The sequence below is a fragment of the Xiphophorus hellerii genome, chromosome 20, assembly GCF_003331165.1.
Source record: "Xiphophorus hellerii strain 12219 chromosome 20, Xiphophorus_hellerii-4.1, whole genome shotgun sequence".
Lineage (NCBI taxonomy): Eukaryota > Metazoa > Chordata > Actinopteri > Cyprinodontiformes > Poeciliidae > Xiphophorus > Xiphophorus hellerii.
In genome coordinates this window covers 20591586-20614818 of record NC_045691.1, presented here as the reverse complement: position 1 = coordinate 20614818, position 23233 = coordinate 20591586, and the positions used below count along the sequence as shown (strand labels likewise).

Genomic DNA, 23233 nt, shown 5'->3' with positions numbered 1-23233 from the left:
TTATCTCTACCCTTGGGAGACACTTTGTTCTCCAATATTCCTAAAAATTGACACTTTTCTGGCGACCCACCCTCCTTCCAAGGCCATTGTTAGGACAAACTGTCTTAAGGTGGAAATCAGGTGGATTTCTCTCCAAATTGTTAATTGGATAAATATAAATTCTGCAAACCCCAGTGTCTAAAACAACAGAGATGAAATAGGTTGCTTGACCATCCGGAGCTGGTTTTGCTTGATGAACTAATCTGCATCCTGCTGTGGCGCTGAATCACTGAGTTTCCTGGTGAGGGAGAAAATCTTGACCTGAATTTATTTGCACTGGAATTTGCCCAAAGTGCACACAATGTGTGGTGATGGTGAAGTAACTGCCCCCGGGGTCCTGTAGTCAGAATCTGCTCTGACATCTGATTCACCAGAAATCTTAGATCACCCAGTTTCAGAGAAACGCAGTGCGCTGACTGTCGGATTCGGGAGTGATAACATGATGAGAGCGTGAGGCTGTGGAGGCGACATCTGCACCCTTCATGGGATGACGGCTGCAGCTTGGCACCGATCCGTGTAGGATAGATGAAGTCAAATCTTTCACATCCCTTCACTTCTGCTAGTCTTCATTATCCTCCAGCTGGTAAAATTCTTGTCTAATTCCCACCCAAATCTGAAAAATGTTAACTTATTTATTTATTTTACTGGTCTCTGCTCAGTTTACTGATTGAGCTGCTGTTCTCTACCTGACTGGATGTCGAAAGATAAAGTCAACTGTAATTTGTATGTAAACACAAAATCCAGCAGGAAAGTGGGCAGGAGATTAAATGCTTAGCGGTGCATTTCCTTACTATTGAGCTACCTTAGAATCCAATAACATAAAATAATAATAAAACATATCAATTTTTTATGCAGGACTTTAGTAAAATAGAACAACTGAAGTATAAAAGCGAGAGCAGTAGTAAGCAATGGGAATTTAAAAACAAGTTTCATGAACTAAACTTCCAACAAATTTTTTTCATCAGGGTCATTTCCATCCAGTTAGACAGAAGAAGCTCGGACAGTGAGAGCGTCCGGCTGCATGGAGTTCATTCGCCGTTATTTGAGCTGATGACTCTGATGACTCTCAAGCCATGGTGGATGCTAATGTGGACGTCGAGGCTGAAACAAGTGGTAATGAGGATAATTATAGTCTTTAGAACTTGAACTGCAGGACATTTGTTTCTATTGCTTATTGAAGCTTTTCATTTGATTGTTCTCTATTCTGCTGGCATCTCTGCAGTCATGCAGGTGACAGACAGATACAGTGCATTGTATATTCAGCTCTCCACAAAGTGCATGATATTCAGGAGGAGATTATTTTGTAACTTGGTCATAACGTTGAGGTACTGTGCTCTAAATGTTAACTTGTTCAGCTGCTAGAACCCATCTATGCTGTAATTAATTAAAATCCCTCTGACCGTGTTTCAGTGGCATGATGGGGGCTAACTGGGTGACTGGACATCATGGGTCTGTTTGCATACGAGCTACAAACACTAAAAAAATTAAAATATTTGTAATTTCATGCACCAGTCATACTTATCACTGATTCATTTTCCTTCTTAACAAATAAATTTAGATAAAACAGCCAAACATTAAAAATCTGACTTTAGTGTTTTGGTTAACAGGGATCAACATAACTTTGATTATTTCTCAAGCTGATGTGTTTAAAAGCTCTTTTAAATCTGTAATTAAACCACAGAAACTTTTCCACGGAGGCCATTTTTGCCCGGTCTCTCTTTACTTGTTGTTGAGCCATGAACTCTGACCTTAACTGAGGCAAGTGACATCTGCAGATGTAGTCCTGATTGTTTTTACATCTTCTAGATGAATGCAGATCATCAATGCACTCCAAGAGTGCATTGATGATCTTTTAGTTTAGTAGGCTGACCAGTGCTGGGAAGGTTTCCCGCTGCTCCATGTTCTCTCTATTTGTGGACGATGGCTCTAACTGTGGATGCCAAAGACTCAGAGTAGGGCCTCATTTGTTGCATTTTGTTCCTCCTTTGGACATCCCTACATTAAATTAATAGATTTACAGTATTTTCCAGACTATAGAGCGCACCTTACTATAAGCCGCACCCACAAAGGTTTTTTTTTTTTTAAACTGGAAACATACATATATAAGCCGCACCGGGCTATAAGCTGCATGGTTCAAAGCATGGGGAAAAAAGTAGCGGCATATAGTCTGAAAAATACGGTAACTGTTATTACATCTGATTACAGATAGAGTACGCTCAGATTAAATTTACTGAAATCTATTCTGATGCCCTGGAACATTAAAATTAGATAAATGAATACATTTCTTTTCATTCGAAGCACCAAGAAGGACTGACACATTTACAGAAAGCATTCAAAAGATTGCTCGTGCATATTTGCAAGTGGATGTACATAATCCTTAGTATATGGGTGACTGGGTTAGCATAAGAGCAGCTGGAGATCCTCGGCTTGAGTCCAATGCAGCACTAAGATGTTGTGTCAGCTGGCATCCCATCATAAGCTTGCTGTTTGGTGCCATAAATCCAAATTACTAAAAGAGGTTTATGTTGTCGCACTGCTTTGATGTTTTTTTTTTTGTGGAATCACTTTGAGATGTAAAATGTATGACAGTATAATCCTGCTCTGAGCTACCTGTCCCCCCAGTTCTTGGCTTTAGCTCTAGTGATGGACAAAAGATGCTGCAGTCATTAAGGATGTACATGTAAATGAGCTGCATCAAGCAGGAAGAAGCACATTTTAAAGCTTTAAGGCTTAGTGGAAGAGGCCATTTTAAAAATCCTGGAGTTCTTCTTAAATAATGACTTGCAGTAACTGTAATCTGCTCATGTGGACCTTTGTCCTGTGAAGTTTGAACTCCACCATGAATGGACAGGATGACTGAAAGAGTCAACGCGGTTTTTTTTTTTTGCTGCATACTGTGATGTTTAGTTGTGTTTAAAGTTATAGCTACAATTTTAAAATTGAGCTCAACATGCTTAAAGTTTCTGTTAGGAACATTACAACTTTTCTGTGTTTGCGGTCACTCTGCAGAACGTGAGGAAACGCAACGTTTGCTGCGTCTGCTTTTTTCCTAATAAACTCGACGTTTTACAGTATGACCTAAAAATGCAGAAAGATTTCGCTTTCCTGTGAATCTCTGAACTGATATTTATTTGTATAACCACTGTTTCTGAGAAACGCTTCACATCTGTGCATGGAGTCAATTATCCTCTGGTACCTGTGAGCAGGTTTTCCAGTCCAGAACAATTGGAACAGATTCCACATTTCCTCTAATCTTCTTGGTTTTGCCTGAGAAACTGCCTGTTTAATGTCATCCCCACAAATCTTCTCTGTTTCATTAATGTCTGGGTTTGCCTATAAAGTTAATCTCGTTGGTCTGGAACCAATACTTGCTTACTGGCGTGTTAAGGGTTGTTATTTTGTTGGAAAAACAAATTTTGAGGGCATTTCCTCTGTGATAAAACTCAACACAACCTCTTCGACTATTTGGATGTATTTAAACTGATCCACAATCTCTTGTATGCAACAAAGAGGCCCAACATCTTAGCATAAAAGGGATTCCCATACCATGTTGCCTGAGCCACCATGCATAACAGTGTGCTGTGGTGTTTGAGGGCTTTTGGACAAACTGTCAATGTTTTTTTCCCCAGTTCATAAAAATGTTGCACCAGTTTTCTACTGGTCAGGAAACCTGTTGTTTAGCAAAATGCAACCTCTTCAGCAGGTTTCCTTTTTTCACACAGGCATACTCTAGCTAACTTTAGACTTTCTCACCCATTGGACACCAGCTGAGTCTTTGCCACTTACTTCCATTCAAAATAGTCGTTTTCTGGATTTTTTTTTATTTTTTTACCTCTTTCTGGTTTTGGTTCCGTGTTTTAAATCACTTGAGATAATTTTCTCCACATGTTTTGCCCTTCAAAGTTGCGGGACTCCAGCTCCGGAGGACAGCAGCTTGAGACCGCTGGTTGGTTGCCTTGGTCTGTAGATAAAGGCCACCTGTTTGTTCACAACATGAGCGACCTGACCTCGATGATTGAATGCACACTTTCAATTCATGACTCAGTGACACAGAATCGGCAGAATGCATGTGATCACTTGTTTTTTTTAACTCTACACCCCAAGTAGTAAGGTATTAGTCATGTAAAAATATGACATGAAACAGTGATTGGTGTAGTTAGTGATTTAAAAAAACGATATTTGTCTGATGAATGATGCGACTGGCAGGCAGGACTGTTTGTACTTTGGTTCACTTTTATAAAGGCTTCACTCTTTTTGTCGAGCAACAATCGAGGTTACATCAGTTGTGCTTACCATGCATCTTGTAATTTCTTGTCAGGCTTTCAGAGGGAGAAAGCGCATTAATTTCAATCACTGTTCAATCCATAGCATAGTGAAAAAAAACCCCATTAAGATTTGCAAACATGGATTACAGAAATTTTATGATGAAATTAAGTTAGATTTTCTTAGAGTTATATTATAGACAGTAGTATCGATGCAGAGTTGCATGCAGCTTCTACAGCACTGAATGATGGCTGCAGAAGTGACTCCTTACATGTCTGACCTCAATGTTTGAAGTACCTGACCTTGAAACACGTGAATCTGCCTAATCTTTTATGCAAGCTGCTGCGGAGATGTGGGGGATAAGTGTGCAGCGTGTGCCAGAAATCACACCTGCAGCGTTACATTATGTATAGACGTGAGACAAAAATGCGTGAGACTTTTGCATTGAACCTGCATAAAGATACCTACGCATGCATAGCTATCTCAGAGAATAGGAGATAAATGGTGACCTCTGAAATTGCTTGAGCAGATAAACAACTTTTTAGAACAAGATCTTCGAATGTTTGACTGGTTCTGGTCTTACACAACTCAAACTGCAAACAAATCAAACCTGAGAGTATTGTCCTGGAGATCTAAAACTGCCTGACTCATGAAGGTGCACAACCAGGTGGAGATAAAGAGTTCAAGTTGACCAACTGTTAGTAAAAACAACTCTCCCATTAAGACATAAAGACAGATTTCTTTCCAGTAATGACCATAATGTGTCCTGCTAAAGCTTTCCTTCTTTGTCATAACAGTAAGCTTTACTCTGACACCCATAAAAACATCATACAGACCAAGAAAGACCAGATCAAGGAGAAATATGTGGAAAGATTTAAAAGTGTTTTCCTGGTCCATTGTGTCATTTTATAGCACAATCAAGTAACTATTTTACTTTCAGTTGTTATAAAAATGCTGTATATGCCAAATATGACTTAAAAGACATTTGACTTTGTAAATTGAAACCTTGAAATTGGGTCTCTGTCTCTTTAAAAACTCCTACTTTTTCTGAAACGCTGCCTTCAGGAAGTCATCACAACATGGCTCCTCTATTAACCCTTTAACAACATTTTGACCAGCGTTGCACTGAGATGTAGCTTCTATAACGAGTCCAGACGATGCTCAGTTCCACCAGCTGTTTGCTAATTGCTACTGGCTAGTCTGAAGGAGCTGAGTGGGGGAGTAGTGGAGGGAAGGGCGCTCTGCTCGGAAGCTTGAAAACTGCAGCTCTGAGGAGGAACTGTGTCTTGAAGGCAGAGCTAAGTCCAACCCGGCGTTTTGCACAGTTCAATGGTTGGCATGGAGTCTAAAGGATTTCTCAAACATGCATGAAGAAATCAAGGCAACACTCCAGGTATGTTTTTGATGAGGGAATAACGTGATGCAAAAAGCCAATTTTACACTTTACTGCCCCTGTAAAGCAGGGTTAAGCTATAAATCAACATCCTAAACACATCACTGGTCATCGTCTGAAGATGGAAAAACTGACGTGACTAGAAACTCTCTCATCCACCTAAACTACAGCAGCCAAGAAGCCCACTGTATCTCTAGAGGATGTGCAGAAGTCCTCTGCTCAGGTGGGTAAATCTGTTGACAGAACAACAATTTCTTTGCACATTTCTCAAAGTAATGCAGGGGAAACAGCATGGAAGAAGGTTCCCTAGTCAGCTCAGACCAGAGCCGATCTTCTGCCATACATGGAAAACGCTGAATGAGGAGAAGAACTAACACTGCACCTCACCCTGAACACACCACACCAATTATTAAGATGTCTAATAATGAATGGAGCTAAGAACAGGACAACTCTGGTATAAACAAACAATAAAAAAAAACAAACAAAGGCTGCAAAAGACATGTCCATCAGTAAAATGCCCTGAAATTAATGGTTTTGATCAAAGCATATTCATTTGTTAGAACGGCCCAGTCAAAGCCCAGACCTATTTTCAATTGAGAATCTGTAGCAGGGCCTATAATTCCTGGTTCACAGATGGTCTCTATTCAAAGTAAGTGAGACTGAGCTGTTTTACAATGAAAAACTGGCGAAAGCTTCAGTCTCTGGATGTGTCAGGCTGTTAGACATAGACCCTAAAACACTTGCAGCTGACTCAGGCAGGATGAATTCAAATACACGACTTTGCGTTGGTCTGTCACATAAAATCCAAATAACACACATTGAACTTTGTGGTTGCAGCAGAGGAAAATGTGCAAAAGTTCAGGTTTTTTTTCTTTCTTTTTTTCATTTCTTGAAAGTAACACGAAATAGTTTGTAGGCACGTAAAAACCTGAATAAATCTGATATTTTAATTCACCTGCAAATAAAATGGCGTCTTTAGTACTGATTATAAGAAACATGAATACTCTCCCATAATGGCTTCATTGTGCTGGGGTACATTGATGCAACCGTGTTGTAGGCCATGCTTCAGGGTGCGGCAGAGGTATTTCCCCCATGCTGTATTGGCGGCGTGCCCAGGGGTGGGGGCTGAGAGGGAGGTCTGCTTTACTCTCAGGCTAGTGTGTTAAAGTTCATGTCTGCAGTCTGCATGCCTGAGTGTCAAGAGAAGAGTGTCTTTGTACACACAGAGATGTGTGTCTGTGCTCCCAGGTGCACATGAATGTCCATTTGTCTCTTTTTTCTCACTCTGCAGGCTCGTCCTGGGGGGGGCTACGTAGGATCTCCCGTTGCACCTCCTTTGCCGCTGCTGCAGAGTTTGGGTTGCACTGAGACAATCGTGCATTAGATCAGTGGTTTTAATTAATTCATTATTTTTTTAGTTAATTTATGTGTCTCTTAACAGTCCTGTTGTAGAACAAAATGTTTTACAACGTCACAGATGGTGACTTATCTAATCTCTCGATTAAGCTTCACACACCTACACAGATCTATGCCTACAGGAGGGTTTCTGCTGTCAGCGAGCAACAAACACGTTGGAATGACACCTCTGGAGGGGCCTGGTTTTTTCCTCCAGTCTTGCTCCATTAGGCAGGAACTCCCCCGGAAACCAGAGCTCCCGACATCACTGATGTCCTTTGGCTCTGATGTCAACCCCTGGTGCGCCAACGTCAGATGATGACAGAACCTTATTTTGGAAAGTTTAGGATGGAGGGAGAATAGGAGAAACCAGAGGAAGAACCTGGTGTAGGATGAAAACAAATTTGCTTGTTTGGGTTCAGAGAAAGAGGGGACTGGATTTAAAATGAATCGCTTCTCTTCATCTGAGATGGTGGACAGGTGACATGGAACGCTAATTTGGTTTCTTAATTCAAGGCACCAATACTGATTGGTTGGAGTCAGAAAATCACCTTGACTCACCTTCAAGTGAACCTGATGACAATCTCACCTCAAGGCTGGAAATGAACAGTTTTTAGGTTCATGAATGTCTCAAATTAAATCTGTCAGACATTGTTTAGATTACATTTGTTGGTTTGCAGGTTTTTGCAGTTTGAATAAACACCAACTTCCACATTTATTTTTGAACATTTCTAAAAAGTTATATAATAAATTTCTACGTCATTGCATTAAAAAAACTTAGCAATATCAATTATGGTAAGCTGTTTGCGTTTTATTTGTACCTTAAAAAGATGGTGATTATAACTTTTGGGAGAAATTCTCCTATTGACTTTGATTTTCCACGGTAATGCTTAACAACCTATAATGGACTTGTTTGTCATAAAACCCACATTTAATTCACTTAAGTCAATGTACCAACGTTTTCTCTACTTACAGACAACCAACCAAACTTTCATACAATTCAACATTTCTTCTGGAAGTAATATTAACATTTTGGAGCGGTCTATAGATTCCAGACTGGAAACAAACAAAAAGCTGGTCAGCAATTAAAAAAACAGTTTGATTGAAATAATGACACACGATTTTTCTATTTATTAAAAAAAATTAAATAAACTGCACAAAAATATTATTTTTTTATCATATTTACGACCTTTTACTTCGTTTCATCGTGTTTTGAGTGATTCCTGTCTCATTTCCTAAAAACTTTACATTTAAATCTATCAAGGGTATGAATAGTTTTGGACAGGAAATAGCGCACCTAAACTTACCTTTTGATTTAAAGCCTGATCAATAACTAAAAATGTCGCAAGTGAAGGTGATCTCATGATGTCTCATTTACTTTAAAGTCCAGACTAAGGCATTTATAATCGTACGAATTAGTCACTAACTTGACTCCTCCTGCTTGTTGTATTGAAGTCTCTGCAGAATTTGTCAGCCCAGGGAACGGTGATGCAGTAGTTTACTTCTCTAGTTTTATTTTTTTAAAATTACAGTCTAATTTTATTCACATGCTGTTTTTTTTATGTATTGTGGCTGATTTTACTGATCTAACAAAGAGCTTTTCAAATATTATAATGACACTGACGTCATAAAAGTGACTGCATTGGCTGCTGCAGCTCCTGCTCTACCTGTTGTTACCTGGTCACATGAGGACAAATTGGGGCTGAAACACTAAATTTTAGTTCATTTAAAGCAAGCCACACTGAAATATGTTCCTAGCCAAATTATCAACGAGTCGTACCAAAACAGAGAGTAAATGTGCTAAAGTTAACTCGTTTGTTCGTCTGTGTAGAATACCTCAAGCTCAACCAGACTGGATGGAAAGTGCTTGTGGACATTAATTTCAAAGGTTTAAACAAATTCTCAGCTAGATTTAGGTCAGTTTATCAAATGATCATGCTGTGTTAGTTTCCTAAATCTCACTTGTGTTTTTCAAGGAGAAAAAACTTCCACAGGACTCCTGTGTAAAAACATACAAAACAAATGTTGTTATTCTACAGTTTGCAGCATTTTCTTACAGGAGCAATCAGCCTAAGTTTTCCTCAACAACAAACAAACTACGAAGAGGCTTTTTAAACTACAGACCAACTTCTAAAGAAAATGTATCTGTGAGGATTTGAGTTTTTCAGTGTGTTTATTTTAGGTTCCTGTGTCTTTTGAGTCTCCATGTTGTCATGTCTACCCGTTGATTGTTCCCAGGTGTGTCTCGTTCCCTGATTACCCTCTTTCTTAATGTCTTATTTAATGTCACCTGTGTTCCATGTTCTTTGTCGGGTCCTCGTCTCGTTTGGCGCCTTGTCTGCTGTCGATTCTGTCTTGTCTGCTGTCGATTCTTGGTTTTTGTTACCAGTGCTACCAGTGGTGAGCCTTAGCCTTTCCGCTCAAGCTGTGCTGCCTGGACTTTGAGGTTATTTGTGCATTCTTTACCATTAAACTGTCATTTCTCTCACTAACTGGGTCCACTGCGTCTGCCTCACCACCTCACACCGCAGTTTCATGACAGTATCCGAAATAAGAGTTCATCAAGTCAACACAAATGGTATATAACACTTTTACACCAATTTAAGGCATGAATTCACTTAAATTTCTAATTAAGCAAAATAAGACTTTACAGGAAAACAAATATTTAAATATAAACTACATTAACTTGGCTCACACACGTTTTTTGATCTAACTCTATCTTATTGTCTTATATTGTCTCGTTTAGGGTTATTCCCCCAGTTTAAAATCTCTTGTGGACTCAAACATTAATTTATCCAGAATTAGCTCCATCCATCTTGCCATCAGCTCCAACCACCTTCTCTGTCTCTGCTGAAGAATGGCATCCCCACAGCATGATGCTTCCACTGCCATGTTTCACCGTGGGGATAGTGTTCAATGTGAAGTGGATTGTTTGTTTTCTCCAAAGTATTGCACAGCACGATGGCAGAAAAGTTACATTGGTTAAAACAGTAAAATTTGTGAACTGCATTTTTCCTTTCCATTCTCTTTATGCTCTATGAGTGCATGCTATTCACTATTTTGTATCATTTTACCCAGTACAATATACTTCTTCCCAACATTTGTGCTTTTTGCAAATAATTTCTGCTCTTTTACGTGCGTAAAACCAGTCAGATAAATTAAGTTAGATTGACCATTTGCCAAACGCCCAACAGTGTTTTGAGAGCACACAGGATACGAAGATGTGGAAATGAAGACAAAAAGGGACAAAAAGAGCAATGAAATGTGTAAATAAAGACTTTTACTGGTACATATGTGGTAATTCATGAAGACTGTGTAGTTAAGAAAAATAACACTTTCATGTAGTGGATGTAAAATAGGTGTTTAAGGTGTGGAAATAGACATCTGTTGGGCTAAGAACACATCTGGGCAGCAGATGTGTCTGACATAAGAGAAAGAGTTGTTCATTTGGGTTCTATATGACGTACTGCAGCGAGTGCACACGTGCAGCGGGTAATGATCCGTCTTCACGTTTGAGCTTGACGTGAGACATAAACCCGCTAAGGCTGGGAGTGATCACAAAGAAAATTATTCTTTCTTCCTTTCAATTAAATCTGTGAAAACAAGTCACAACGGCATCCAGACAGAAGACTAAGCTGTGGATGAACTTGAAGCATCCTCTCCCTCTTCGCCAAGCTGCACAGGATGAACAGATATTTGACCTCTATATTGTCTGTGGTTGAACAAATGTATCAACTTTAACTGTGGTTTACTCATATTTATTATAATTAATATCTTGTATGTTGTATTTTTGAACCCTGTACAACCCTGACATGGCATCGCATTTTAGGTATGAAGCACCACATATTTAATTTTAGCTATTGGCCTGTTCTCCTCATTAGTCCAGACATCTTTGTTCTGGCTGGTTGTAACAAAACCACAGCTCACAATGGAGGAAAACAAGATGTTCTGCTAAGCTGGAACATAATTAAAACATTTTATCATACAAATATTAATAAACTCACATTTTAGTGTAAGCCAGTGGTGTCCAAAGCCAATCCTCAAAGGCTGGTATCCTAGAGGTTTTAGTTTGTTTTCTGCTTCAACATACCTGAATCAAATAATGGTTCATTAGCAGGCCTCTGCAGAGATTTGACATGCTGAGGAGGCTTAGATAAATTTCATTTATTAGTTTATTTAAAACAGAGACTATCTGCATCAATAAAAGATGCTTTGCCCCAGATTTAGCTTAAGCTAGTTTCCATCTCTAGTGTCTGAGCAGGGGTTAGTAAAACAGTCTAATATCATAAAACATACATTGAAAGACCAAACATATGTATAAAGTTGTAGAGTTACGATAATGTAAACTAATGAGACTAAATAAAAATTTATTTTTATTTATAATTCTTTGTCGTCAGCATTGATTTGATGGGAAGCAGGCCAGAAACACTGTGAGTATCTTAGTTCAAAAAGCTGAAATTTGGTCAATTTCTGTAACAATACTTCTTAGCCATAATTTGTATATGATTGGACAGTATTTATTGCCCACTTATTTACCACTTTCCATTAAAAAAAAAACTTGCTTAAACTTCTCAACAGAAAATTTCTTTGTGCCTTCAGCTCTTGTTTGGTTTTGTTGTTTGGTTTTGATAACTGAAGCTGTATTAGAAAGAAGACATGTTGAAAGCTGACAAACAAGGAACTGGTGCTTTTCCGCCACCGACTGGTGTGGAGCGTGAACCAGAATGTGACTCAAGGATTATATTCTATAAAACAAACAGGTTAATTTAAGACGGCTCAACCATCTGATCAGGAAGCAAACCCAGACCTCACTGGAGAGACTTTAGTTCAACACAGTTCAGTTTAATTAAATAGCACCTACACATATTGTCTCGTAAAATTCAATTTATTCAATATTCTGCTCAAATCGATGCATTAAATCACAAACAGCCATACATTTACATTCAGATTCAGTCATTTTCATTCACTGTAAATCAATCAAATTCAGAAAACAGTGGGTGAAACGTGACGGATTTGTTTAAGGTGGGAATATTGAGTTGGGCTTTATATAAACTGAACCCTAAAATAACTTGTCAATAGTGACCTAAAACATGATGGTCTGGATTCACAACTTTTAAATATCAGACGCATCACTTGTACTCAAATTAAGGACAATTTCATTTAAAAGAAATAATAAGGGTGATATATTTTGTTTTTCTATTACCGTTTTTCTAGTTTTTGTATAGATTTTATATTCCATGACCCCCACCCAAAAAACTCAATTACTTTGCAAGAAGAAGCGCAATGTTCAATGTGCAGTTTTTGATTGGAGAACCACACAGCTGCTGAACGTATGGATGACTAAAAACAGAAATGATTTCACATCTGGACTTTCTGAATCATCAGAAAGTCACAAAAGGTATAAAACAAAATTTAAAAAACACATAAGAAGACATTTAGGGGCAAACATTTTGTTTTTGTCACAAAAAATGCCTAAATAAAGATTTTACCAGCATGCAGCTGTCTAGACATGACTGATGACCACTTGGCCATGTGTTTCAGTGATCATGCATGCTGTTAGCACTGAGGTCATGCCCAGCAGGTATAAACATTCACTAAGCTGCCCACAGCTGCTTCTTCCTATAGGTGCAGCAGCAACATTTACCATGAACATTTGAGAACAGGAGCCACTTTCTGCCCTGACGTGTGTCAGCTGGACACAGCTGGACATGGACTGAGTTAAATCTGATAACTAGGAAACATGGAAACATCGTAAACATCGGGAAAGCATCATGAAAATGTAGTTCTATATTGCATAGTTGGAAAGATTTAACATTTATTCCACCACTGAATCATTATGACTGCATTCATGCTCATCGACAACTTTATCCTCTCTGATTCTTCACCTCATTGCTGCACAACCGTCTCTTCACCTAATTTGCTCCTCGACCTTGAGCCCTAAACCCAAATCTGCAGCCTTCGACACACAGCGTTTGCTCCAGCCTGCTGCTACTTTAAACTTTTAGCCATAAAGACAGAGCCTGACATCAGACAGCTGGGACTAAATTCAAAGCTCGTCTGTGCACAATTTAACCGTCGCTTTAACACATTTATGTACCGGCACGCTTTGTGACATAACACTTCTTGTTTTACAGCCAGACATGAACCAGTGTAGCTAAGAATAGGCTGGTGTAAAAAGCATATTGAGTTTTTGACTACAGGCGGAAAAAGCATGTGTTAAAAAATTTGACTTTTGTAATAGTTTGAAGATTTAACAAGGTACTATGTTATATTATTATATAATTCACAGATGTGTGTAAATTGGTTAGCAACCCTGAAAAAAGATGAGTATAAATGAATAAATGAATCTTTTGGTACGGTACTGTAGCTCGCACTGAACGTTTCAGAAAAATCAAACCTTTAAAGCATGCACATTTCTCAAATACCCAACAATACATTTAAAACTAACGCAACTCAAGTATCATTTAAATGCATGTTTATTTATTTATTTAGTTGGCTTTTGCTGAGTGTCAATGAACTTCTCTGCTTCCCACATGTATTACAATGGCAACTATTTCCTTTTGTCACTGACACCGAGACCAAACACAGTGAACAGGATAAAAAAAAAAGGTTTCCAAAGTTCACTGTTGGAGAGCTGCAGCCAAGAGAGATATCTGGATCAACACGTCTCCATTACAACCAGTAGATCCTGCTCTCTGTATGCCAAGCAACTGTTTCTGAAAGAGTCTTTTCTGTCCTTCATCAAGTTGAAGTTTGATCAATTTTGCTTGGATAATGATAAATTGGTTCACCAGATATAATGAAACAAGGCCATTTTAGTCACTAAGACCTCAATACTGCAGAAAACCTGCATGGTCAACAAGAAGTGGGGATGATCTATGTAGAAATTGTGCAAAAAGGAATAAACACAGAGAAACACAAAAACTGTGCAAAAACACAGAAAATAAACAGAATTTTTCAGCATTTAAAAAAACATCACTAACATCGCCAATAAGTCTGTATATCTGTGTGTTCATGTTTATAAAATTAAAACAATTCAGATTTATGCATGCTCAGTCATGCTCAGATAAAACAAAATAACAATGTTAAATAACTTCTAACATTTTTTTTATTTGTAAAACCCCCCAACAGATCAATAGGAACAGCTAATATTGCCTAAATTGAGCAGGATGCTCTCAGATTTATCACTGGCTGGACATGAAGTGGTCCAGATGATTTTCTGCTCTTAATGGCCAGAAGTATAAAATTTGAGCTGTGTCATAAACTCATGGCTCATTCACAGAGAGTTGTGCAAAATGTCAATATATATGAATTTTATTAAATGACACAAAGGAAAACCTAGTCACAAAATATGAAAATTAATCAATCAGTCAAGTTTATTTGTGCAACACATCTCAGCAACAAGGCATTTCAAGGTGTTTCACATCATAAAAATACAAAGTTACTGAACACATAATCATCTCACCCTGGATGAAACAGTCTGCCAAAGTGTCAGGACCAGATCTGATCACAGATCCTTTACAGATCTATACAGACAACCCTACTGTTCATGCAGCAGAGCAGAAGAATATCTGTTTTTATCTCACTGGTAGGTTTGGATCTAATCACTTCAGTCACCTGCTCTCTCTCAACTTTCAGGTTTAATGACAATTTCAGCTTTATCTGGGAGCGTTTTTCCTCCCTCTGTCTAAAGAGCATTGCTAACTGTAAGCTAACAGCTGAGATTAGATATGATGTACAATCCTGCTCACCACCACGACTGTTTACATCCAGATAGACGCCTCTCTCCTTTTCTTTGGCTGCTGTTCACTCTACCGCTCCAAACTCCAGCACCACCTACAGCCCTCGTTTTACACAACCACCATCCATGTCTTAGAGCCACAGTTCCCACCACTTCCTCTGCTGCTGGCAAACTGGACATTTTCTACAATCATTTGTAAACTTGTCTTCACCCGCTGTGAAGGATAAGAAATGGTTTCTTTCAGCATCAGAGAACACGGATCCTCAAAAGATGTTTTATGAGTTATGCACCCACAGCTACCTGTGAAGGCCTTTGACCAGCCACATTCAGTAAATGAACCACATCATCTGGTTCCCCAGGACTCTGTTTTGGGCCCATTTCTTATTGTTGCCCCCTAGGACAAATCATCAATTAATTCCATATCTCCTATTACTTTTATGTTGAAAAAAGTGAGCTGTAAAGATCCTTTAAATCTGTCTTAATTAAATAAATCACAAACAGCTATGACCAAACATCAAGATGAATTAAGTCTTTCTTCCTGGTCTTTGAGGTAGATACATTATAATCTCAGCCAACATGCAAAAAAAGCAAAAAACTATTTTTATTAAATTATGACAGAATGTCGAGGATTTTGAAATAAATTTATAGCAAAAAATGATAAAAGTAGCTTGGTGTAAAACAGGATTAAGCCCTATTTGTCTGAGAGGACTTCCAGTCGAGGGTGATGGTGACACTGGAGACTTTTTGTGGGATTCTGAAGCTAAAGCCAAATTTCTTTCTTCACATAAAGACGATTTTATGAGGATAATCTAGAAAATGGTACAATAATGGTAACCTGCTTAACATACTTTTAGAAAAATTTTAATATTTAATTCACGTGATTATTCTCTGTGTTTCCACCCAGAGAGGAAAACTTCGAGACCAGACCACCCAGGTCTTCTGGTTCTGGTCCGGACTGCATCCTCAGAACCAACATGGAGGAGCAGCATTCAGCTTCTATCCAACACAAATCTGGAGCAAATTTACATAAAACTGTAAAACAGCCAAAACACCGAGTTCCTTTAAATATAAGCTAAACCCCCACCTGCTTATAGTTGCCATTGCTTCACAATAACTGGAACATTGATCAGTATTTTTGATGTTTATTTAACGATGATGTTGATGGTATTTAACAAAATGTGATGCTTATTTCTTGTTGTTGTGTAAAGCAGTTTGAACTGCCATGCTGCTGAAATGTGCTATACAAAAGCTTGACTTGTATATAAAGGCGTCATGCTTACTGCTCTACACCGGTGCATAGAGGATGCCGTCTCCACCAAGCATCAGTCAGCCCTGTCCAGGAACCAAACACATACACATGTGCTTTTTTAAAACAGATTTACACATATAAATTTGATCAATACTTTAAGCATTATAACCAAGGAAGACCTGCATTTTTAGTAAAACAAAAATAAATGTTTCTGTTGAGGAATAAATTAGGACGCCCATAAGTTTAGTCCAACTTACGATGATTAAAATCACACACAGGTGTACCACATTGTTTGTAAATGGATTAAAAAAATGGGTTTGACCTGTTTAAACCTCACAATAATTTAATTGTTATAGTTGAAGTAAACACAAACACCATGGTAACTTATGAATCTGGGAAAGGATTTAAAAATACATCAAAAGGATTTTAAATCATTTATTTCACAGAACAGAAAGTCATTAGGTTAGACATTATTTCAATGTTATTCATCAAAGAAATAAGTTTTGCATCTACCATCTTTGATTTTCCATCTCATAACTGATTTCATTTAATTTTAGGATATGTGACAAAAGTCTTGACTGCTGATATGGCAACAATGAAGGGCCAGTAATGGTCCGTTTGGTGAAGCAAAAAGGATTTGACAGTGAACTTCGGAGCCAGTCGTTTAATTCTGCTCAAGTTTATTTTGTGTATTTCTTAATATTATTGATGCCCGTCCTGTCCTCGGCCTCCGTTAGTCATTGAGGTGAAAAGACCACTAAATAAAGGCCAACTCTGTGTCGCAGTGTTGGGTCGGGTTGTTCCCACAGTTCAGGGGAATCACTTTTCTGAGTAATCTTAATTCACTGACCTGTTTTTCCTTCCAACATTTGAACTTCCAGGTAAATGAAACCAAGGTTTGATCTAATTTCCTGTGTCTCCTTTGCTGAACTGCCTCATTGCAGTTTTCACTGAAACTCTTTACATTAAAAGGGGGGAAACTGAAATAATATTATAAATATTATAATATTATTATAAAATAATACATTCAAAGTGAGCCACTTATTAAGTTACTATTTTTTTTACTCCTTTTGGATGAATAAAGGATCACAAACTGTCCTATCTTGATCATACACACTTGTATCAGTGGAGAACTGGACATTAAACCTTTATTTCTCCAAACAGCTCTAGTCAAAAGGTCGCCGTGACTTTCACAGTTCCTGAACCTGAAAAATCCTGTCATAGTGGGAAAAAAGAGCAGTGCATTTCCAAGAATGTTCAGATCTTGAAAGCTGTAAAAAAAATAACAGAAGATGCTAAATTATCCCAAAAAAAATGACTGTTTCCAAACAATTAAAATCTAAAAATGAAGCTAGATAAATACTACAAAGGGCACGTAGTTTTAGCTGATCGTGCAAGAAACCCATGAATTATTATCCAACTCTTGCCAAAAATAAAAAAAAATAACTATAAAAGCAAATTTTCCAAAAGGTCAGACTTCACCCAGCTGTGGTGAAGACAAGGGAGAAATATCAAGCTAAAACAAAGCTATTTGGGGACGCGGAGCAAGATGGCAGCATAAGTTCGAGCTCCCTTGTCGAAGGAAAAAAGAAACCTCCCTAATCCAAGGAAATCAGTCAAAATACAATTCTAACCAGACACGAAATGAGTGGAGGACGCAAGCAGAGAAGTATAAGGAAGAAAATGGCAGAAGTATACAACCCCGACGCTGAGGAAATGGAAGAAGAAAGCGGCGACTCGAGTCAGCTACAGGCCGTGTTGGAGGGGCTACATAACATCACGGCGGAAATCCGAGACTTTAAAAAGGAGGGGAAGGAGAACCTCACACAATTCAAAGACGAATTCAAAGAGGAGGTGAAGCGAGAATTTATGGGCTTTAAAGAAGAAATTAAGAAAAAAGTGGCACAGAATGATGCGGAAATACAAAAACAACAAGAGGACATGACCGAGGCGCAGGGCCGCATAGCAGAGCTGGAAGAGAGCAACACTGAAGCGAAGGCCGCCATTCTGAACCTTTTAAAACAGCAGAGAAAACTACAAGAGAAGCTAACGGAATTGGAAGGACACGGCAGACGCTGCAACATGAGAATTTACAACGTGGCTGAACAAGAAGGTGAATTAGTCCAAGAAAGGGTGGAGAAGCTGCTACACCGTGAGCTAGCTCTACCGGCCGGAACCGAGTTACAGATCCAGCGGGCTCATAGAAGCTTCGGAAAGAGACCTCCACCCGAAGCTAATCCCAGGTCCATAGTGGTTAACTTTCTTAAATACAAAACCAAAGAAGAAATCCTGACAAAAGCATGGAAAAAGAAAATCCAAGTCGAGGGGAAGCGGATATTTTTCGACCATGATTACCCCACTGAGGTAATAGAAAAACGCAAATCCTACTCCAAGATTAAAAAGGCTCTGAAAGACCGAAAGATCCGCTTTCAGACGCCAATGACTAAAATACGGATTCACTGGTCAGACGGGATCAAGATTTACAACAACGCAGAAGAAGCTGCAATAGACATGAGGAGACGAGGGCTGGAGATGGAGAACCAGAACGACACCGGACCTTCGCCCGAGGAGAGGAGCCAGACGGCGGCATCCTGGCAGCGCTTCGGGAAGAAACATGGGTCGGGCGACGGGTCCTCCGCTACGGGCTCTGGCCAGAATGCGAGTAGCCGAGCGAGGGAACGGCTGCAGGAGTTTCAAAGAGAAGGACACTGAAGACGCGGAGGTAAAGGGGGCATAAACTGCTCATTGAAGAAGGGGGATGGAAGAGACTACAGTCTTCTCTGAAGTTTGAATAAATAACGACAGGGAGATCCACCAAGCAAGGGACTGTTGGACTCGCCTAGCAGGTCGGGGGAACCCAACACAGGTTTGCCCAAAACCACTAGGGGGGGGGCCCTCTTCATAAAAGGATACCCCCCTCCCTTTCCAGCAGGGGGACAGGGCCTCTTGGGGATATGGCCCATATTTAGTCGGGAGTTCAGATTTGTTTTTAGTTTAGTTTGTGTTCATAGTTCAAGTGGAGAGGCTGAGATTCAAACCAAGATATACAAACAATGTCTAAGGTTATAACTGTGGTATCACTGAATGTCAATGGTTTAAATAATATCAAAAAGAGAGATAAGGTCCTAAATAAATTTAGAAAAGAAAAAGTACAAGTTATTCTCTTACAGGAGACACACCTAACAAAAAAAGGGCATGGAAAGTACAAAAAATTAGGGTATAGAAACTCATTTTCCTCCTCATTTGGAGAAAAGCATAAGCGAGGAGTTATGACACTGATTTCAAATAGTGTAAAGTTTGAATTGTTGGAGGAGATTGGGGATGAGGAAGGAAGATACTTATTGATAAAGGGCAAATTGGAAAACCAGTTAACCACACTACTCAATGTATATGCCCCTCCAGAAAGTGACAAAGTACTTTTTAAGAAAATATTTGATCTCATTAACTTGGAAACAGAGGGAATATTGATATGTAGCGGGGACTTTAATGTGGTGTTAAATTATAGGATGGATACTACAAGCAAGAAAAATAGTAAAAAACAAATCAGTAGGTACATGAACACCATGATGTCAGAAATGGCAATTGTAGATGTGTGGAGAGAATTTCACCCCTTAGATCAAGACTATACTCATTACTCAATACCACACGGTATTTATTCCAGAATTGATTATATACTCATGAACAAGAGAGAACTACACAGAGTGAAAGAGTGTAGGATTGGAGTTTCAGACGTTTCTGATCATAACGCAATCTATCTTAAGATTCATTTGGACAGCAAAAAGAACAATACTCTGTGGAGACTAAATGAAGGCATATTAAATAACAAGGGACTAGTTGGCGAAGTAAGAGAGGAGTTAATCCGTTATAAAGAGGAAAATGATAATGGTGAAGTGGACCCAGTAATTCTTGGGGATGCTCTGAAGGCAGTAATACGGGGGAAAATGATTTCTTACACAGCATTTATGAAAAAAGCAAGACTAGAAACATACAATAAACAAATAAGAAAGCTAAGAGATTTAGAACAACAACATAAACAAACAAATGACCCAGACGTATTTGATCTGATTAAAGAAACTAGGAAAGAAATGGATGAGAGTTTATGGGAGGAGGTAGAAAAGAAGGCTAGATTTACTAAACAAATGTACTATGAGGGGGGACCGAAAGCTACAAAAAATTTGGCTAGGCGCGTTAAGAAACAACAAACATTAAGTAGCATACATAAAATAAGAGATCCACTATCCAATACAATCTTATATGAACAAGAAGAAATACAAGGAACATTTGAGCGATACTACAAAATTTTATATGCACAGCCACCATCGGCAGGGGAAGAGGAGGTGAGTAATTTTCTGGAAAAATTGGATTTACCAGCAATAGGCACAAAACAAAATGCGACATTGACTTCTCAAATTACAGAGGAAGAGATTACAAAGGCAATTGGCAGGACTAAAATAGGAAAGTCACCAGGGTCAGATGGCTTAGGGGCTTCTTTTTATAAAACCTTCAAAGAACAATTAACACCACTGTTATATGACTCGTTTAATTATAGTCTCAGGACTGGCAATATGCCTCCATCTTGGAAAGAAGCCATTATTTCCGTAATTCCAAAGGAAGGTAAAGATCAAGAATACTGCCACAACTACAGACCGATATCAGTACTAAATGTAGACTATAAACTGTTTTCCTCTATCATAGCTAAAAGAATGGAAAATTTAATGCAGGATTTAATTGATGAGGATCAAACTGGTTTTATAAAGGAAAGACAAACACAAGACAATATAAGGAGAACTCTTCATATCATAGACCATCTGCAAAGAAGAGAGGAGGGGGCAGTTCTGATAAGTATAGATGCGGAAAAAGCCTTCGACAGTGTTAATTGGAACTTTTTGTATAAGGTCTTAGAAAAATTTGGATTTAATGAAACATTTGTAAATTGTATTAAATCAATTTATCAAGACCCAACTGCAAGGATTAAAATAAATGGCAACCTGTCAGGAAGTCTTACTCTGGAGAGAGGAACAAGGCAGGGATGCTGCCTCTCACCGAGTCTTTTTGCACTGTTTATAGAGCCACTAGCTCAGATGATTAGGCAGGAAGAGGAAATGAAAGGAGTGGAAATAGGAGGGGAAGAACATAAAATAGGGCTGTTTGCAGATGACATTTTGATTTATCTAAAAAACCCAAATGAAATGTTTTTAAAAACAGTAAGTTTGCTTGAGGAGTTTGGGAAATTCTCTGGATACAAAATCAACGTGGAAAAAACACAGATCCTAACAATAAATTACTCCCCGCAGCAGAAAATAAGGGATACTTATAAACTTAAGTGGAATGGAAAATCTATAAAATACTTGGGGGTGAACATAACCAAAACAATTGACAAACTCTATGATGCAAATTATTTAGAAATAAACCACAATATTAAGAAAGACCTGGGGCGATGGATGGACATTGGCTTGGATCTTAGCTCTAGAGTGGAGATAATTAAAATAAATATTTTACCACGACTGTTATACCTGTTTCAGTCCCTGCCACTGATTATCCCCCAAAAACAATTTGTAGAATGGGACAGATGGATTTCAAGGTTTATATGGAACGGGAAGAAACCTAGGGTTAGATATAAAACACTTCAGCTCCCAAAAGATAAAGGAGGCCTGGGTTTACCAGCCCTAAAAGAATATTTCTGGGCCGCACAAATTAGACCCCTCGTATGTTGGTGCAATGATGACTATGTTTCAAAATGGAAAAATATGGAAATAAGTAGAAAAGACATAGAAGTTAAAAATTTAATAGCACATAAAATACTCTTAGGAAAACTAAGCAATAAGCTAGATTCAATAACTAAAACTACGATTGAAATATGGAACACAGTGATTGATAATTACAATTTAGAGAAAGAAACAAAGAGTTTGAGCTGGTTTGCTTGGGACCCGAGGTTTAAACCAGGTATTTATGATACAGGTTTTAAACAATGGGCAGATAAAGGTGCCACAGCAATGTGTAAATTGACTGAAAAGGGCAATCTGCTGAGCTTTAATAGCTTAAAGGGAAAATACGATCTGGAGGATCAAGACCAGTATAGGTATCTGCAAATAAAAGATTATTATGAGAAAGAGATAAAAACCAACGTAAGTAAAATAATAGAGATATTTCATAAGGCCTACGAGGGGAATAAATTGCGGGTTATTTCAGCACTATACCAGGGACTGATGGCAGGCAGGAAGACATCTACTATGTACATCAAAGAAAAATGGGAGGACGAATTGAAGGAGCTCATAAGCGAGGAGGAATGGTTTAAAATTTGTAAAATGCAGTGCATGGCCACCTGCTCCCGTGTGTGGAGGGAATTTAATTGGAAAAACATGATTAGATTTTTTATAACACCAAAGATCAGGTCCGGGATGGTATCCAGTTCACAGCCATGCTGGAGACTCTGTGGCCAGACTGACGTAGGCCACACACACATATTCTGGTCTTGTCCAAAGCTAACCACATACTGGCATGATGTTAGCCTTATCTTGAAAAACATATTGGGATACGGAATACCCAGATCATGTAAAACACTCTACCTGGGATGCCTCACACACGATGTAATTCAAAAGGACGATGAATATCTGTTAAAAATATTACTTTCTGCATCAAGGAAAACCATCACAAAATTATGGTATAGACAAGACCCTCCTGCAGTGGAGCAGTGGCTGAGCATTGTGGAAGAGATTTTCGTAATGGAGAAAATCACATATAGACTAAGACTGCAGGAGGACAAGTTTGTTGTTAAATGGGAAAAATGGAGCGACTACAGACGCAGGCCGAATGCCACTCTTGTATCCAGCTAAATATGGACACGGTTGTCCAACATTGTGTATGAAGTTGAATGTATTGATGCCTCTCCACTGTATGTGTTCAGAAATGTTCAATAAAAAATAAGTATAAAAAAAAAAAAAACAAAGCTATTTGGTTAGCTGGTTTTCCACGGACAGCGAAGAATGTGTGGTAACCTGAGGAGTAAAAAAAATGGCACAGTGGAGCTGTTATGATTATGTAATGATAACAGCAGGCAGCTGCCACCTTTCAACACATTCAGAGAAGGATTAACCCCTGACCTCCACAACATTCAGACATCCAGATGTAATGAATTCTCCGCAGAGGCAACATT

The 23233-nt window shown here is 38.6% G+C and overlaps 1 protein-coding gene across 1 annotated transcript; it reads left to right on the top strand.

Annotated features, from left to right (window-relative positions):
- The first annotated feature begins 16490 nt into the window (after window positions 1-16490).
- LOC116710334 (uncharacterized protein PF11_0207-like) lies at window positions 16491-23022 on the top strand. The gene is made up of 2 exons (XM_032549331.1): window positions 16491-18678; window positions 22836-23022. Exons 1-2 carry the CDS (start codon window positions 17725-17727, stop codon window positions 22911-22913), a joined length of 1032 nt encoding a protein of 343 aa, XP_032405222.1. The 5' UTR covers window positions 16491-17724; the 3' UTR covers window positions 22914-23022.
- Window positions 23023-23233: the final 211 nt, after the last annotated feature.